The sequence below is a fragment of the Embiotoca jacksoni genome, unplaced genomic scaffold, assembly GCF_022577435.1.
Source record: "Embiotoca jacksoni isolate LCO1_2020_lvr unplaced genomic scaffold, fEmbJac1.0.p SCAF_47, whole genome shotgun sequence".
Lineage (NCBI taxonomy): Eukaryota > Metazoa > Chordata > Actinopteri > Embiotocidae > Embiotoca > Embiotoca jacksoni.
The window spans coordinates 1,140,654-1,160,815 of NW_027185400.1; the positions used below are offsets into that span (position 1 = coordinate 1,140,654).

Below are 20,162 nucleotides of genomic sequence, written 5' to 3' on the forward strand. Positions count from 1 at the left end.
ACGGCGCTATCGATGCGGTTGGTCACACGCCATGCAAACCAACGCCACGAAACTTTTACATCTTGAGTAGAAACAAACGCACTCGGGAAGTCAGGAAAGAATCATATTCGAAGAAAGATAAATCCTGGTTGTGAATAAAACGGAATAAATCTTACACAAAGATAAATAAAAGATAAATATGAAACTGTTTAGAAGCAGTTCATTTTGATATTTGTTTTAATTTTTTTTGTTTAAAGGCGTACATAGCTTCTCTGCTGTCACCGTGGGCTAATTTAATACACATCCCGAACCCCCGATTGAACACTATGTTGTAGAAACATGCTCAGAATAAGTCCGCCGTATGGATTTACATAAACGCTTCAAACCGACTGTGATGCAGCGTTCGAATTAAGAGTCATCTTAGCGCCAGCATGCGGGGCCCAATTTCCAATATCATTTAAGATGAGAGGCGAAGCGATGCCGGTCGGGGCGATCACATTAGCAGTTACATCATGTTGACTGACTGCAGGAGAAGCAGAGAGAGAGAGAGAGAGAGAGAGAGAGAGAGCGAGCACAGTATCCTCAACTATCCTCTTACATCCAGAAGAGCCGCTACGACGGCCAGCAGAACCGGTGGAGCCGCATGCTGTCTGCCGAGACGCGTCCTTGAGGCATTTATCAAGTTTTAGTGTTTTTTTTTTGTTTTTTTTCTTCTTTTTTACATGAGGGAATTTGAGACTGTCGGAGAGCCGGAGAGGGAAAAAGTCATGGCTCATTGTCATGCTTAATGTCTGGGTCAATGACACCATCACCATGCCAACCCCCTGCCATTGCCATGGAAACCAGCCTTATTGCATCGACAGGTTAAAGAAAACCCACCTCTTACCCAGGTGTGTGTGTGTGTGTGTGTGTGTGTGTGTGTGTGTGTGTGTGTGTGTGTCTCTGTGTGTTTAACGGCCCTGCACTGCCACCTGTCTCGTATCCAGCGGCGCCCTTCGGCTGACACTCGCTGCTGCCGATTTTAACTCATCAAGAAAGACTGACACATCCAATAAAAAGCTGCTTATATAACAGCTGACTGAATCGACATGGTCACGCATGACTACTACTTTTTATTGAGCTTTTTTTAAAAAAAATTGTCATTTCCCCCACGAAGGATTTTTTTCTTGTAGATGTACGGTGATATTTTCTTCATCTGAAAGGCTGAGAGTCTAAACCCTAACTTTGTCCAACAGAGATGAGTTAGTGAGTCTTTACGTAGAAGTTTAGAGAACAGAAATACATGAAGGAGACATGGAGGTTGGACGAGATATCAGATATCAGATATCTGCTCCCTCTGTAGTGTTTCTACATCAATAATCAATGCAGATGTACATTTTTGCTTCTCTGAGATCTTCTTCTGTCTTTCTTCTATTCATCTCTTTTCTGATCCCTTCGCCGGGCCTTGCCACAGTCATCGTGGGCTGCAGACCCCCAGGGCAGCCTCCCTTTGAAGTCTCCTCTTACGCCCCCAGTAGATGTATGTGTGTGTGTTTGTGTGTGTGTGTGTGTGTGTTAGCGGGGGTGATACAAGGTCAGCACCTCGATGGGTGAAGGTGACGGTGTGGAGAAACCGTGAGTCACCGGTTGAGTTTAAACCAGATAAGAAAACGAGTGAGATTATAAGAAAGCACAGGAGGAGACTGAATCATAGAAACACACACACACACACACACACACACACACACACACACACACACACACACACACACACACGGACGAAAAACCTACTGTACGTTGCAGAAAGAAAAAAAATGACCCTAAATTCTGCTGACGTTTCTCCCGTCCACACATCTATCTATCTATCTATCTATCTATCTATCTATATAGATAGATAGATATAGATATATATAGATATAGATATAGATATATATATATCTAGGTCTACCACCCTGTAAAAATAAACAATGGGACTCCAGAGATGGCTCAGACAACCCAGAACTGTCATAAACGAGGATCCGAGTCCCTGATCAAAGGGCCCGCCGCCACCGCTCGGAGCTCCCGCAGCCCTGGAAACGGGGCCGGCCGGCGCTGTGTGGCGGCGGGGGAGCCGAGCCGAGCCGAGCCGAGCCGAGCCGCAGGGACCTCAGCAGCTGGCTTTGACAAGTCTGAATGGGACTTCATTCTGAGGAGCTATTGTCAGCTCCTCAGCATAAAAATACCCTACATCCTCCACAGAGAGCAGACCACTAGAATATGCCATTAAAGATTTAACCAGCCAGATGGAGAGGACGTGCACTGTGTGTGTGTGTGTGTGTGTGTGTGTGTGTGTGTGTGTGTGTGTGTGTGTGTAGAGTTGGAGTACACACCGACTGATTCTCAATCTCAGCGACGGAGAAAACGCCCCGGGTCAAGATGGTCTGTTTGTATGTTCCTGTGTAGGTGTTTGCGTGAAAACAGGAGCGAGTGTGCAGGTGCACACCTGAGTTTGTGTGTTGTGTCGCGTTGCTCGGGGGGGGGGGATCAGTCGGGGGGTTAAGTTGGTGAAAATTGCAGCGAGGACAGAGGGAGGGAAAATGAATGAAATCAGCGCGGCGTGTAAAACACGACAACAAACACCGAGCCTGCAGCACAAAAGGAGCGAGGCTGTAAACTCACATCGGATCATTTCAGCTCCGTTCTGCCTGATCGGGACTTCCTTAAAACGGCCCACCGTCACATCTGGCGTCTCATTGGGCGTAAGAGGCCGTGACATCACGACAGTCTAAAACTCATTAAGAACACAATGTGGTAGAAGGCGGTCCCTTTGAGCTCTCAAGGCCACGCCCACTTCTCCTCAGGTGCTGCCAGGTGCTTCCTCCACCAAACTTTTCTGTTGCTGCTAGTGTAGCATCCCAGGCTCCCTCTTAGCACTTTGAAGATGTGGCTTTAATTTGCTTTTTAAAGACTGTTTGTGCCGAGCGCCTCATCTTCATGCTGCTGCCGCTGTTCCCTCAGCCGTACGTCGGATTAATCTATCTGTGCTGCCAGCTGCTCGGGACCACGGCTTCACCACACCAAGGTAAGGCCCAGTATCGCCAGCTAGTGCAAACATTTTTTAGCTTCCTGGCTGTTCATGACTTTTCTGTAGATCTGCTCGTGGAGTTTTTCGTCCCTCTGAAGGCTGAACGTTGAAAGATTATAGTTTCTCTTCATCTGTAGGAAACTGAGGGATGTCGTGAAAGTGTCATTGTCATTAACTTCTTTGTATATTTCAGTAATATGAGTTGTAGATTTGAGCTTTTTTTTTTGCCTCTTCATATCTGCCCAGCAATCTTTTCATTATTTTATTTAAATGTTTATGTAACCTGGTGCAGAGTAATAACTCCAGTTCCGGTGTTGAACGCAAATAAATATCTTTGTCTTTATGTGTTATATGTATTATTAAACTATGACCAGGCTTGTATTATAATAGAGCATAAATTAAATCAATTAAATTGTGAATCACAATTATTTGTATGGCAATTAATTGTCAGCAAAAGTCTCCTGATGGTGGATGGTGGGATGGTGACAGCCCGACGTGTCGATTGTTTCTACTTGGAGTGAATTAACCTCCCGCGGTGACGCAGCTCATTTCCTGATTGTGATGCTTAATGCCGCTGATGGATGAAGGACGTGGATGCTTATTGTGAATGGCAAGCTTTTTCTTTTTTTCAGCTCTTTCAAGTGCATCTCATCGTACTGATCTACAGATGAGGCAGTAGATATGCTGATGTTGGCGTATGTATGCTGAAAAGCAGCCAAACGATGAACTACAAATGTCCGGCGTGAGTTCACGGTCAGCCAAACAAACCAGCTTGTCTTAAACTAGCGGGGGAATTTGCCGGTTGCCGGGTTATTCCTCCTGTTTCTGACGCAGGTTTACCTGTTAGAAGAAGTGATGCAAGCCCGAAACAAGAGGCATGACTCCACTGGAAAGTATTAAATCATCAGGATGCAGATTGTTTTGGGTTTTTTTCTTGCAGTGAAATGTGTTTGTGTGAATGTTTGCGACAGACAAAGAGAAGCAGCAGCAGCAGGCAGCAGTGCATGCCGAGGAGGAGGAGGAAGAAATACAAGATTCAGTCAGGGGAAGGGGGATTATGCTCCCCCAAGACCAGGAGCTCCTGTTGTACCCATAATGCATTACCTCTCTCTGTGATCTCTCACCTCAATTTCCAACCTCTAGAATCTGATCTGTTCCATTTGAATAATTCACCATCAATATCTCTCCCTGTCGTCTTCCTCTCTACACTCCAGCCTTCATCCTTTCCCCTCCTTTTCTTTTTTTTAATTGGGCCTGAAATCATCTAGAAAAGATCACTGAAATGTCAGCAGTAGTTACGCATCTCTCTCGTTTCAGAGCTCTTCACATACTAGTGGAACTTTGAGCACTTTGCAATCTGCTCGCTGAAGGTTCTTTTCCATCGTCCCTGTCGGGCTTGTTGTTGTTTTTGTTGCTCCTCATTTCACTGTTTTCAAAAATCAGGACGGCCTCTGTTAACAATAACAGATTCTACATCGTCTGCTCGTCCGCTGTCAAACCGAGTCCACGCACACGTCCCGCATACAAAAGCTGCAATGAAAGGACTTCAAAGGCTGCCGTCCGCCAATCTTGTCGCTTCAGAGTCCTTTTTTTTCTCTCTTTCAAACATGCTCATAAAACGACAGGTCTGCGAGGAAACTCTGATTTCACTCTCGTTTGGTCGTTTCACGCCACTTTTAAATCTTCAAAAAGCACATCGGCGGCAAACAGTGCCTTCTTAATGCCGCATCACGGCCGAGTAACGAGGTGGAGAGGGACGTGGCGGAGGCGGACGCTGATTTTACAGATTTTCCACTTATTATGTGACTAGTCGGACACGCGGCGCTGTGAACTTAGATAACATCCGTAATTCCATCAAGTCAAACACACGTAAAGGAAATCCATTATGACTCACGACAAAACACGGCCCGGCCGACGTCTTCAGACATTCCTCCAGGAGTTTCATTCGGAGTCGCTGCAGCTCTGGACTGTCCCACTCCTCTGGATCCACGCCCCAGTACAGGTCCACCACCTGGACACACACAATCACAGAATCATCTATAATAATAATAATAATAATAATAATAATAATAATAATGAGGAAGATGATGAGGACAATAATCAACAACAATCATAATGATGACCAAAAATGAGCATGATGATAATAATAATAAAACAAGATGATAAGAAGTTCATATTAATAATAGTAATAATGGTAAAACTGTATTTATACGGCACTTTTCAAAACAAAGTTCTTAAGTTCTCTACATTGTGTTTCAAGGGTGAAAATATTACTGGGCTGAGGCCAAAAAAACAAAAAAACTGAAATATTATAGATAAAATCTCTGACAACAGTAACAATAAAACACAAACGTAAGAGGGTACTTTAATGTCTTTTTTATGCAGAGCATAAAAGGGCAAATTTCATATAATGCAAACACAAATTGCAATGTGGGGGGGCGGGGGGTTCCCCACCAGACAGGAGGAGGGCGAGGACAACAAGCCCTCCTGCCGCCACGCGCTGGGTCTCTCATAGCTTTTATCCTGCTGACTCGGGCCTGACATGTGGCTTACAATAAGACGTATTGTGCCCTGCGGGATAAGCAGTATAGGTAATGGGTGGATGGACGGATCTGGCTGATGGTCTCTACTCCTTGGAGGATCAGGTTTTCAGCCCCTAAAATGTATACTGTTCCTGATCACATGATCCTTTCCCCCTCTTCTTCTTCTTCTTCTTCTGGAAACCAGCAGCTAGTCTGCTTGTGGGGTAAAAAGTAGGAGTTCTTTTTTTTTCAGGGGCTATGAGGTGAAGCCAAAGTGATTCAGCTGCTGTCTTCCTTCACGCTCTGCCGCTCACCAGACTAGCTCGTTCAGAGGAGTTAAGCCTGGCACGGTGACTGACACGTCCGCAAGTTTGGCAGAGAGCGGCGGTGACTGGCGGGCCTGTCTGCATGCAGCCGGACCGCACTGCTGCAAAACGCAGAGTTGGGGGGGGGGGGGACTCTTTTGCCTCGACAGCCTGGGAGGTATTCGCCTCTCTCATTATTGGTAAGAGCAGCAGGAGGGCTGGAGCTACACCTCAGCTCATCTGCTTGATTGTTGTTGTGAGCAGCTGTATTACTGTGGAAAGGCTGCAGCTGTCAACAAGCAGCGTATCTCCTCCACAGCCTCCGGCTGCCACTTGCAAATATTTTCATTTCACAATCCAGCGGATGCAACCTCTCACTTTTGAGAAGCTATAGGACTTCTTTGTAGCCTAAAAAAAAAAAGACCTTTCAGGCTACAGGATGAATTGTTTTGGCACCAGTAGAAACATATAAAGCTTTACACGTCTGATTAGATCTACTTCCGTGCCCCTTTTTCTTATCCTCAACCACCAGAGGACCATTACTTTGGAAAAATTCTCCCACTCACACATGATAAGCATCCCTCATGTTGGCCTGTTGTGAAAAGCTCATTGTTCGGCACATCAGTCAACACGCATCAGTGTCACTAATCTACTTCCAGCACACGTGTGTGTGTGTGTGTGTGTGTGTGTGTGTGTGTGTGTGTGTGTGTGTGTGTGTTGACAAGAACCGGAGGGAAGAGGAATGGAGTGAGATGAGCGCCTCTGATTACGACAGCTTTTCTACAGGGTTTCAGCAGGTGATTGGGAGGATGCGCTGTAATTAAAAGCTAAATGAAGACATTAGTCATATCTTGCGTGTGCGTGTGCGCGGTGGGGGACACACACTGATTCAATTTGCCCCGTCACCCACCGTGCTTCACCGGAGTGCGGAGGGATGGCGGGGATGGATGAAGGAGAAAATGACAGTCGAGGAATGTTTATCCCAAAACGGGCAAGGGCACGCGGATGAAGTTCAGAGGGAAAGTATTTGGATGGGGGATTAGTTAAAGGGTGGAGAGTGGGTTGGGGGGTGGGGTGGGGGGGGTAACGAAGGAGCCATGCTTAGATGAAGAAAGACTCCTGTGGGACTGGATTTGGCTGGAACAGTTTCCTTGTCTTTTCGCCCTCCTCCTCTCCTGCCAGCGTCTTCTCTGCTGCTCCTCTCTCTGATTACCCCCCCCCCTCCCCCAACCCCACCCATCCTACACTCCCCCTTAAACCACAGTAGTAGGGGTGCCGATGCTTACGTAAGAGGCGAAGCAGCTTCCGCTAAGCGGCTTTCTAATGCCCTTGGAAGGCGTTTGCCCATGGCGGGTCAAATGCAGGAGAAGCCGTTCCCTTTTTTTTTTTTCTTATTTATTGAATGTTAGACTATTAGACTTTGGGTTTATGCCCAAGATGCCCTGGAAGAAAGGGCATGAAATCAGGCGGTGGGAAAAAGGCGGAAAAACCCCACCAACAGAAAGACTCTCAGGCATAAAAAGAAGAGTAAAAATAGATACGGCACCAACATAAATATATCTTAAGCTCACTACTGCGGGCGGTTTTTATTAAGAACATGTAGTAAGTCTCCGAGAATGTTTGATTGGCCTCGTGCTGCTCGAGGAAAGTTTTTAGCACCGAATCCAAATATGAAATTTTTACCGGAATGAGATGCATAACCGGCACCGAGGGATCACATGGAGGGAGGTTCAAACAGGGATTTTGGCCATATCGCTGTTTATGTCGCACCACGAGGCCCGTTTGTTGTTCCTCAACATTCTGTAACTTTGTTGGGTTGTTGTTCTAGGCCGTCTAACGCGGCTTTAATGATGCGAGTTGAGATCTGTTTGCGTCCAGATGGAGGTGCTCGAGAGTTAAACGAGAGCCGGCACGCTGCACTGAATTCAAATACTTCAGCTTCTTTTTGGTCGTAAACTAGCAGATTACAAACATTCCTACAACTTGTTTGAAAGTGCTCGTCCACCGCCGTCCTCTTGGCTCAGCGAACCAACAAGAACATTAAGTAAAAAGCTTACAATTGAATAATTCTTCTTGAAGACAATATTACATGTGGGACACTCAGATCTTTATACTTTGACTGTGCCGTCAGCGTACCTGGAAGCCATGATGTATGTATATTTTTTTCCTAAAGCATGAATGGGAACCAGCAGTGAAGACCAAAGAATATGCTTCTCCTGCACATCCTCCTCCCCTCGCTGCCCAACAGCCCAATCAATGTGGAAATTAATGCAGACACCAAAAACTGCTCTGTTTAAAATAGGAGCCTTTTCAGATGAATGAAAGTGTTTTATAAACTGTATATCCTGGGGCGTACAGGCCAATCTGCATTTTAAACTAGCATAAGTCCTGACAGCGTATCCTCTGTAAGTCAACTCTAATGGTGTAAACACACTGCTTTACACTCGGGGAAACCAGTTGCTCCGACTCCATTCATTTGTCTAATCACAGAGACTGTTTTACGGCCGGTGAGTTTAACAACAGACGGCCGTGTAGAAAGGCTGCTGGGTAAAAGAAAGCAGAGCTGAGCTCAACCGTGAGAGGGCTCGATGGGCTCGAAGGGCTCGAAGGGTTCGATGGGCTCGATGGGCTCGAAGGGCTCGAAGGGCTCGAAGGGCTCGAAGGGCTCGAAGGGCAGGGGAGCAAGTTCAGGTGCAACTGGACGGCATTTTGGAAAGCAACTGGAAATCCGTTTATATTCAAACAATATGAACGTCATTAATGGTGCTTTCACGCCTACTTTGTTTAATCCGGACCTTCAAGTCACTTTTTAGGTGTTGAAGCTTTCTAAAACATCTCAAGATTTAGAACGACGTACTTTTTGGGATTTCAGTCCGTTTAATCGACACAGGCCGATCTCTGAGATACGTTTTATTTTTGTAAGCCTAAGTGGTTTAAATCAAGCCATCGTGGTGGTAATGAGACATCCTCTTTACAGCATGAACACTTCTCCCACGGGTTTTTATAACTGCAGTCTAACTGAAGGCTTTCGAATGTGTTTCGTGTTTTATTTTTTGGAGTACCTTTGTTGAATGTCTGCGTCGTTGCCGCGGAGGCAGTTGGTGTGTTGATATGTTAGTGCGGAGACTGAATGGAGGAAACGACAGTGAATGGGGACGGTGGCCTGCTGCCAACGAGTGAAAAGGAACAGACTGAAAGAAAAATGAGAGAAATATAGCATCCAGGTAAACAGATGGGAAAGGGGCAAATAAACCCAGTTCATGCCATACTTTTTTTTTTATTAATTTTTTTTAACTTCTGTAGTTTCAGTCTGAAAGAGATGAGGTATCTCCTGGCTAATTTGACTTGCCAGTACTTAACTACTTTCACATTCTTTGTCCAATTCCAGTTTTAAACAAACTTTGAACACAAAAGCAAAAATGAACAGCTTTTTAAATCTTTTTTAGTGGGCGACATGTTTGAAGAGCACTGCATCTTTTTTTGACAGACCCAAGCTGACAGGCGTCCCCCCCCCCCCCCTCCCCCCCCTCCCCCCCCCCCCCTCCCCTCCCTTTTAAAGCGCAAGCATAATAGAATACATGAATAGGCTTCTTTTTTCTTTTTTTTTTAATCACGGTGAAACGTCGTCTCACCACTCATCTGGTGCCGCTTGTGTTGTGAGATGTGAGTGACAACCGTTGAACAGATTCGCACAGCTGTGGCTAGAAAACTTTTATTAGAATTACTCGGTGTGTGTGCATGTGTGTGTGTGTGTGTGTGTGTGTGTGTGTGTGTGTGTGTGTGTGTGTGTGCGTGTGTGTGTGCGTGTGTGTGTGTGTGTGTGTGTGTGTGAGTGTGTGTGTGTGTGTGTGTGTGTGTGTGTGTGTGTGTCTCGGTGTGTGTGTGATGGCCAGTAAGCTTGGCAACCACGGGAGACATCAGACCACATTATTAACAGAGCTGCTTCCAGTGGCCCCGAGATTCGGTTTAACTCCTGCTTGTGGGAGGCAGTGATTGTATTGTGAGGTGATTTACGAGTCGAAGCGATGTAAGATGGGTTGGAGGTAAGGGAGCTGGGATTTTTTAGAGCAGCACTAGATGAGAAACTGACATTCTCACAATAAAAAAATGGACTAAGGAGCAAATCCACAGACTAATCCATGTCGTGGGAGGAAACCGGGCTTTAATATCTCGCTTCTGATCCGTTGCAGTAACACTATAAGATTTTTACTTTTTTTTGCTGCTTTTGTGCAGCTTTTGCCAACAAATATGTCCAAGAAAAGCCTCCAGAATATAAACATGTTCGAATATAGGTGTACTGCTGTAACTGACATCTACCCTTACTCATACAGTATAAATATTAGAAACCAATCAGTATAATGTAACCAATGCCAATGCCTTTTTTTTAATTTTTTTTTTAATTTTTTACTACCGTTGGACTGGACTGGATTGCTTTTAACTAAATGTGTCTAATAAACTGCAAATAGACTGTGTGTGATTCTCGACATCCAGAAACGTTATCTATTCAATGAATTCAGTCCAGTTTTATTAGGTACCGAGATGCCTTTTCACTGGCAAATGACCAAACCCAGCTGTGATATCGTCGCGTGCTGCAACAATAAACTTTATGGGTTGCATCTTACGCCCGGCGCAAAGTGGAGCCAAGAAGCACAATGCAGCTGTCTCTGCTGGTTTAAGATCGACGCAGTTGTCATTTTCCTCTCCAGGGTCCATGTTGTTTGCATAGCAAACGTACTTGCACCAATCTGAGCGCCCACGGGTGTGTTGGTGGCACTCTGCCATCATGAAACAGTAGAAATCTAACCAACAAAAACTTGGTTCTTAAGACAATGACGCAGTTCAGTTATTTCATGTGCAAGAAAAGGGTTTAGTTGTTTCCTCTTTGAAGAAGCATTTTTTTCCCCAGACTACTACAAGGCAAGTCCACCGTTATAATAGCAAACACACCTGGCTCTTAAAATGAATGGGAGGTGACACTCTCTCTTTAATTAGAAAAAAAAGTTTTGAATGGACTTTACACTTGTGTACTTCAGTCTGTGCACTTGGAAAATTAACGTGAAACCCCAAATTCATTGATATGGCTTCAAAAATAAGAGTAGGTAACTGTATTCAGCTAGTTTGGTTGATGATACGGTAAAAAATAACAGACTTAAACTGCTCACTGCTGACACCATATGAACACAAGCAATAATAAAGACAGAAAACTAACATATAATCCATGAGGACATTAGTGTTGGATTAAAAATGGATTTGCTGAGTTATAATTAATAGGTAGCATATTCTGAAAAATAGAGGTAGCTGACCAACTACTGCACATTACATCTATTTATAGGTCCACACTTTTGAGTCCAATTCAAAACAGACTTGTATAAAATCTCCCCAAACCTTGTAATGTAAATCATTATTATTAAAAAAAAAAAAAATGACACCCTACCTTATACACATGAAATGAGACCCAATGAAAAATGTGTTTGGCCTAAACTAAACCAAAAAGAGAAAGAACGCCAAAGCCGGCAGCAGCACCAACTAACAAGCAGCCAAACGAGCAGGAATTCATGTCATTTAAATTAAAGTCTCTGTGTCATATCACAAAACTGACTTTTGTCCTGAGATGATTATAACACAGCAAATGTCCCAGTACCACCTTTATTTGGGTGTTAGATCCAAGATGGACGGCGGTATGAAGGGACCTGATAAAGGGCTGATGATCACATATTGCCGAGTGGCCAAACCAATAATTTAGATCGTGAAATAGTTGATATTTAAATCCAGCGATCAATGTCCGACCATATGATTGGAGACTGAATATTTAGTTTCCTTCGAGTGAAGCTGTATTAAACCGCACCGGAACATCAGTAATCTGGTGCAGTTCCAGACGGGCGGACTCTGAACGTCCGCTGCTGCCACTCCCAAAAAACGGTTTCGCTTTTCTGCAAGATTAGTTTTAAAAACGTGAGCGTAAAAATAAAATAAAAGGGTGATGAAACGGGGATACAAATGGTATAAGGGGATCACGGAGCCTGATCACTGTTGCTGCTGTGCACTGACTGAATGAGGACGCAGCCCTCGGCCTCTGGGCTGGATTTCCGTGCCCAGTACCTCCCTCTGCATCTCCTGCGATCCTGCTCCATCCTCTTAAGGGAGCGCTCGGGATGGAAACTGAGTCAAGTGATGAGGGACCGGGGAGAATTAGGTTTCATCTGCTTGGCATATGTGTGTCAGTGTGTGCCAGCGAGTGTGTGTGTGTGTGTGTGATAGGGGAGGCGGGATTGTACATAAATTTACAATTCAAGGCAGAAAAATGAATGCAGCAAGAAAAAGAGTCTGCTCACGCGACAAGTACGTGGAAATATGATTTCACATGTGCAATAATTCATTAAAAAAACCAACGTCAAGTCACGCACACAAATCATTATTAAGGTCCAGTCAACTGTGGTTTTAGCCGAGGTGCCAATTCTCACGTGGCGTGGATGAGGAGGAGGAGGAGTTGGGGGTTTGGGTGGATGCGGAGGAGGAGGAGGATGGAGAGCAGTGTAAGTGAGTCATAGTATTAACTTCCAGGCCTTCTGCATAATCATTCCAGCTCATGCTTCATCACAGCGAGCTGAATCACCAGACAGACACGTGGCCACAGACACCGGAGCCAAAACGCTGCTGCCTGACTCTCCTTCCATTATCTCGCACATCTCCATCAGGCACAGTCCTTTTTTTCGGGGCCTTTCTTTCTGCCGCTCTGATTGTTCGATTCCGGCGCTCATGAACGTCTGCAAACTATTGTTCACTCCCGTGAAGTTACTCCAACCGGCTGTAGATGCAAGACATGATGTATACGAGAGGCGATTCTTTCAACGCTGCGTCGTGAATTTGTCCACAGTGGTTTGGAAAACACAGAGTGAAAAGCTCTCGGTTTCATAAACAGACCAGCAAGTTTGCTGAACGCGACCATGTGGGTGAATATTTGCAAGAGAATGAGCGACATGCCGACGGAGGTTTGGTATCAATACTTTAAGGTGATAAAATTGAACTTTTCTGCACTAAAATGTCCAAAAAACAAGGAGAACTATCTTCGGTTAGCTGCGTGTCAAACAGGTTTGTCGAAGTGTTTTACGGATGCAACTGGGTTCGTTTGAGGTTCTTCAGGACGTTTCACCTCTTCAGGTCGAACTCACTGGTGTGAGAAATAAAAAGCCTGGAACTCCCCGTCAGTCAGTAAAAAATTAGACAGCCTTCGGGATGAGAGCTGAAATATCTTTAAGAACCTCCAGTTGCCGTCAGATATAACACCTTGATATGTTGTTGTGTTGTGTACTTGAATTATCCAAAATGTTTCCAACAACGTTCAAACCCAGAAAAACCTGTAATTTTAGTCGAGGCAACGGCCCGTTTCATCCGGCTGTCTGTCAGTGGCTTCGTACCGGCATTACTTCCTTATAACTTTAGAGGGAAACACGGGATATAGATTGAAGCACTTCTAATTGACTGAGCCTCACCTCCATCATGGCAAATAAACCACATGTAATATACGTACCATTGTCATTGAAGGAGGCAGAGGAGTAGCTAAATATGACACCGAGCAAGAGACGGCATCGCTAGCAAAGTAAAAGATCGATTTTTTTTTGTTATTGGCGATGGTGGTCGTTTCTCCCATGAACTCCCATGATCCTGTGCTGCTTCATGATGCTATTGAACTCCATCTGCTGGTCTTGTTTTGATTGAGATACCAAATGTTTCAGAGACAGGGATGGTTGAACTCGGCCTGCTGTTCCCAGACCCAAATTTACCAGGTGAATATACGAGTCTGGCTCCAGTCCATAGAGAATCATTTCTGGTCGTTGCATCCAACTGGGTGCAGACCTCAGGTTCATTTTGACACAGTTGAAGAAGCCTTAAACCAATCAGTAAAGCTTGACTTCAGCTTTACCACACTTGTCGCTGATTGGTCCGCCCTTCAGAGCGGCTGCCGCACATTAACCACAGGATATTTCACTTTTTTCTTTTTTATTTCAAACAACCCTCGTTAGACAGGACCTTCTTGAAAATTGCCTCCGACTCCTTCAATCAAGCTGCTATTACAAAAGCCCATGTCGGGACCCGAGCTGCTCGTTCTGACTACTGTTAACATCACAGACAGGCAGCGAAGGACTTTGTACTCCAACACAAACACATATTTAAACTTTGCTAATCTCTGTGTAGCCATAATTTAAAAGTGTTTTTACTTGTCAATCACGTCAAATACTGATTTTAATGACCATTTAAGGGATTCATGGTTGATTTAAAACAACAAGCCATCATTCATTAGCATAGCGTGTTCCTCTTTATTCCCCATAAACCTACTGAAAAAAAAGTGCATGTTTTTTTTGTCTGCGATATTGCTGAAATAATAAGTAAAGAACGTACAAACAGGATCCTGTAGCTTCCTCAATCACTAAAATCGGAACGAGACCCGACTGTAACTGTCTGAACAAACCTTCTGCATACAGAGGAGGTTTTCTAAAATACTACGGTTGTACGTCTTTTATACAAAACCTTTCGAGCATGCGCTCCGAGCTGTTTGTGATCCCAACATTGCTAGCGTGAAATGAGAATTATCTGCCGACACCCTGCTGACTGCAGTTTTGTGAAACAATTCACGGGTCACAAGTCCCCCTCATCGGAAACAAATCTCCACAAATCCTTCCAGGAACAATCTATGGCAGAAATCTGCTCCTGACTCGAGGGCTCTCCTGGATTTGTCAAACAAACAAACCCCTGATAGTGATCTTTCTGTGTTTACCGACGGCGATTTGCAATGCAAATGACGGCGATCAGCGGACAACACGGGGAGAATGCGGCAGTTCTCTGACGACAACAAAGGGAAAGCCCCTCGCCTCATGCTGCCTTATCCACAGATAGGTTTGTGCCAGCCTCCACCGATGGAAGCCTTATCTCCGCTGGCCTTCTGTACGCTTAAAGGTACACGGACCTCTGCATGGAGCTTCGGGGGGGGGGTCGCTCCGGGTGCCGCTCCGGGTGCCGCACAGCTGTGTGAGCCATGATGTAGATTTGGAGGCTCTGAACAGTCAGCGCTGGCAAACTAATGCTCTGGAAGTTACAGGTCTGTGGAGCTGCTGCAGAGCAGGACGTGAGAGGAATTAAGCACAGGAAACAATAAAGGAAGGTAGTCGCTTACCTGGAATTCAATCCCATAGTTCTCCCTGCAGAAGTCTCGTAGTTTGGGATAGACGTGCTCTTTCAGTGCATTCCTCTCTGCTTCTGTGTCTGAAAACAAAACACAAGAGGAAATGTTAAAGTGTTCTGCAAACGCGATACAAAACTTTAAATTAACTAGACTAAATTACGCAATTTACACGGCTTAATCGATTAAAGGGATAGTTCAGCACGTTGGGAAATTCACTTGCGTATGGATTTAGAGCGGAGAGCCAATCATTATCTTAGCTTAGCATTAAACATGATAACATTATGGAAGGAGTTTAAAAATTCTGCCGACTCACTATAATCTGACACTGGATGTTTGAGGCCAATACTGATGTGATAATGTGAGAGAAAACATTCAATGTAATGAGTTCCCAAGATGATATCTTTAAATTCCTTCTGTTGTTTAACCAACATTCTCTGGAGCTCCACCAAGAACAGGCTGTTTTGTGTTTGTGTCTTTTAAAGTGTATTAATATCAATGACGCTCTCTTTTGATTGGCTGACTTTTTGGTGAACATATGACATGGAAAAACACAAACTGCTTCATACGGCCGTTTTTTTTTTGTTTGTTTTTTGTGGACACTTTCACAGTATTCATACGGCACATAGCCGCAAAAAGAAATGAATTCATACAATATGGAGCTTTTATTCAATTAATTGTTTCACCTTTTACAGCATTGAAGCCAGAGTCAGCACCTTATCAGCGTGTATATGAATCTAATTTTTAATACACTTATAAAAACCTAATTATGCAGAGAAGCCAGTGACACACGCTGTTGAAGAATGTGGGATTGTCCAGCATTACAAAGGCAGTGATGATGTTGGACAGTTGGAGTGTCACACAGTGAGTGCCCACGGCTTCTTGTTGTGTCCCATTTTTTTATTTTTTTTATTCCTCCTCTCCTCTCCTCTTTTATTTATTTATTTATTTTTCCACTATCTTCCAAATGGTTACTGTAATGTACTTGGACAGGCCCAGTCTCTTCCTCCCTCTCTTTTTCTGAAGGGTGTGGACGGATAGTTAAAAACAGAACATGCCCAACAGAGAGGCCCAATGTGACCACGTAGCGGGCGCACGCACACGCCCGGTGGACGGCGGCGCGTAAACAGCCCCTCAGCTGCTAACCGTGTCATACGCAGCATGAGTGGAGGAGCCCACAAATTTAGTCTGACGTATGTATCTCTGGTCTATCTTTAGTAAGGCTTTGGGCCCCGACCGTGCATGTATCCGCCCACAGCTACCCGAGCAAAATGTCAAATCAAAACCCAAACGGCTGTAATAGTATGCAAATTAAATAAATGGCAGTTGCCGCATCAGTGGCCCTCTCATCCCGTTTCCGTCGGCGACACGTTACAGTACAATAAACGTATAATATCATCCGGTGACACGGGAGACGACGTCGCTGCAAAAATAGCAGCGTTTAGGGAATTTCCATGAAACCTGTTTGTGCTTTGGAAGTGTTGAAATCTGCATCTTGCTGTGCTCCGTCTTGATGTGACCTGACAGACTAAACGGTGTTGTTGTTTGTATTGTGCTGATAACGGCTACATGTCTCTCTGCCTCACTTTTTTTTTTTTTTTTTTTTTTGGTGGGATGATGATGAGTTATGGCAGCCTGGCGTTTGTGTGTGTGTGTGTGTGTGTGTGTGTGTGTGTGTCTCCGTCCCTCCCTCCATATATTCCAATCTGTTTATTTCAGTAGCGCAGACCAATCTATCTCTTCTTTCAGATGTATGTCCTGTCAGCTCTATTTATTTTCTTTCTCTCTTCCTTTTCTTTTTTCTCCTCCTCTCGTCTCTTTGAGCAACTAACGGGCAGTCAATTGAACACAGGAATGCAGCCAAATGTCCCTGATGTTTTCCGTCTTTCTTTTATACTTTATACTTTTTCTTTTAGACTAAAATATAAAAATAGTAAAAAAAAAAACCCAAAAAAACCCACATTAGAAGTTCTCTGAATCCAAGATGAAATCTTGAAATTGCTTGTTTTGTCCAAACAACACTTCAGAGCTCAAAGTTATTTTGATTTAAAAGTGATATAAAACGTAGAAAGCAGAAAATCGCACTTTCGAAACGCGGCAACCAGTGAATGATTTGGCTTTTTAGTTTGATATGTCCACGTCGGCGCAAATCACGTTACCTAGCAACAGTGCAACCGGTGCAGGACACCCGGGCCATCGGGCCACTGGCAGTCAGCACACGTAATCCTGTACACACTGGGAGTACATCTTTTTTTTTATTTATTGTTTTTTAAAAATATATATTTTCTTTCCACAGCTCCCATTTCCCAGCATGCCCTCTATCCATTGTAACTTTTAAGAATAAAGCAGCCGAATGAAATAGGTGTTTGTGATTTGTAGAATTTTTTTTTTTTTTGGAACATTTCAAGAAAGACAAATTCAGACAGCCTACACGTGAGCTTTTCAGCTAATTGGACAAGAAGTTCACAACATTAGTTAAACGTGTGCGCACATGAGCGAGCGCCTGTGTTTGGGGCCCAAGAAAAATGTTTGCACCGGGGCCGACCACGCACATGTTCCTCTGCAGGCTACTCCGTATTAAAATGTCCTCGCTAACTCGAGCCTAAAACTCCTTCGTCCAGACAGCGGTGACTCTGCAGCTACTCTCTCCGAGTCTCATCAACAAGGCTCTTACAATCACTGTGCGCTCATCGATCTACACCGACTCTCCAGAGGCGCTCGGTATCCACGACAGCTCAGAGATCTTTGATTAAAAGAGAGACAGAGAGAGCGGCGAGAGTGTTTCAGCTAATTGATCGATGCCGTGACAGCGTGGTCATCCACCTTAATGTGGATGTGACAGTGTGTGTGATTTCATATCCGCTGCGGAGATCCTCGCCTTCACCCCGAAACCGTAGAGGTGACAGAATGTCAATTGAGGTCCTCACAGCGCGTTGAATAAATATATTTAAATTATTCAGCAGAAACATGTCTTAAACTGAACGGTGTCTCTGTGACCCTGAATAATCTCCAACGCGTCAGTGCTTCCTCTCACCTTCACTCTACTGGAGCAAAGGCAGAACTCTCTGACAGATTCAGTCCAGACCGGAAGTATTTGGACAATTAATATTGAACAACACATTCAATTTTTACATGAGAAAGTAAAACTTAAACAGATAGTGGCTGAATTATAAGGGTTGAAAAGTGATTTGGGCATTTGGCCACATCTGTAAATGTTTTCCTGAGCAACTGTGTCCCATTTCAATGTTAGTTGGGACACATAAGATGTCTTCAAGTTGTTTGGGAGTTTAGATGGATGTTCTCTGTCAATATGAGGAGTAAAATATAACCAGTAAGGAAGATAATAATGAAGCTCCATAACGGTCTATTTGACAGATATAGAAAGTCGTCAGTTTTGCTCAAATCAACAGTTGGGTACATTTTAGAGAGAAAAAAAAAAAACGAAGGCAGGAGAGCACAGGAAAACTAGAACATGTTAAAATACCTGGTCGACAAAAGAATGACCGGAACATCATTTGCATGCTGAAGAAAAATCTCTTGTATCTGCAGAGCAAGTCAAGAACTCTCTCCAGGATGTAGGCGTGCATGTTTCCATGTCAGCGATCAAGAGAAGGCTTCATGACCGGAACGTCAAAGGATTCGCAACCAGATACGAACCTCCTACTGAGCCTCAGAAACATAAAGGCCAGATTGCAGTTAAAAAAAGAAAGTGGTTGTGTTTTGTGGGCTGGTGCTGCTCCATGTTTTTCACTTTAGTTCTGATCTGGTTCACATTCACGCTGACGTTTTACTAATTCAGTCTGCGTAGAATAATAATTGTCATACTGAAAAACGACCTGCGCGCTGGTTGGACTGGTTTGGTGATGTCATCCTGCATCATCGTGACCCAAATGGGAAATCAAATTCTGGGGACTGACAGCAGCTCTGTCTGTACTTCATTGCTTCCCATATGTATATTTGTGTTCTCTCGAGGCATGCAGAGCTTATGCAAAATAACTGATGGTGAGCATTATTAGGGTCGTACCGTAGGCTGCAAATTGGCTGCAACGCTTTGAATAATGAAAAACTGGTGGAGGCAGGACAAAAGTGGAAAAACAGAAATATTTTTGATGACTACTGTGGGACTTAATGACCCGACAGACCCCCAAATTGAACTGCTTTGTTTGAGTGATGCGGGTAAAAATCCCCTGACTCACACGCTGACATGTATATATGTTACCATGGTCACCAAATGTTTTAAGCCAAATCCAGACCTACGATTTTTGAATAGACATTAAATGATATATATAAAAAAAAAAAAAAAATCTATTTTAGGCGACTGTCCTAAAAAATAATAATCAATGTTTGGTTTTATGGGTTATTGGAAGTGATGCGCTACAACCGCCAGAAGGTGGCGGTATTTCACCTGAAGACTGTTCGCTAACCGGCGTTAAATAACAAAAGCTGGAGAAGGAGAGCGCGTTACTACCCGGCTCCGGTAAAACGTGTGCGGCAGAGTGAGATTAGGCACTTCGGTACAAACAGGAGAAAACATCCAAAGACTACAACAACTGTCAAAAAGTTTGAATAACTTTCAAATTGTGACGATTGAATACTATTTTTTCTTAAAATGCCTGAAGCTGTTCTAAAATATCAGAGTAGACGACACAAGAGCAAAAAAGTAGAACAGTTCTCTCTCAGGATTTGCAATCTAAAGTTGTTGCTTGAAAACCTCCAATTTGATGACATTCACTGTCCCGCACCAACCTGACCGATCTGGACCTGAGCCGCAATGATGCAAACGCACACTCGGTGAGCAAATCGATACCGAATGACCTGGAAGACGCTCGCAGGCAAATTGTGGCTGCGTAAACCGGCCGACCATAAAGGCCAGATGTTCCTGCATTTCCTGAGCACAGGTCATGTGAACACCGCTGACTCGAGATGAAGGAAATCCATGGCAGGTTATTGCACCACCACCCACGCCTAACGATAAGCACCGAGGGAACACGGCGGTTTACAATAAAACATGATGTTGGCCTGGGTGTAACCGAGATGGGGGAACTCCTCTGTCTCTCTGCCAGTAACTTAATGGGCATTTGATTAAATAACCAGAAGAGTGGCTGCATGCAGAACCGGCGTTGGTCTACCCAACATAA

At 44.3% G+C, this 20,162-nt stretch overlaps 1 protein-coding gene across 4 annotated transcripts in view; it reads right to left on the reverse strand.

The window, feature by feature from the left end:
• The window catches only part of LOC138210673 (NACHT and WD repeat domain-containing protein 2), a 48,904-nt gene that overhangs the window by 20,414 nt on the left and 8,328 nt on the right, over positions 1 to 20,162 (reverse strand). For all 4 annotated transcript variants that reach the window (XM_069169956.1, XM_069169952.1, XM_069169953.1 and 1 more), the window contains 2 exons: positions 15,019 to 15,107; positions 4,917 to 5,033 (listed from right to left, as the gene is read on the reverse strand). In XM_069169956.1, coding sequence (XP_069026057.1) covers positions 4,917 to 5,033; positions 15,019 to 15,107 — 206 coding nt within the window. The remainder of the gene's footprint in view (positions 1 to 4,916; positions 5,034 to 15,018; positions 15,108 to 20,162) is intronic.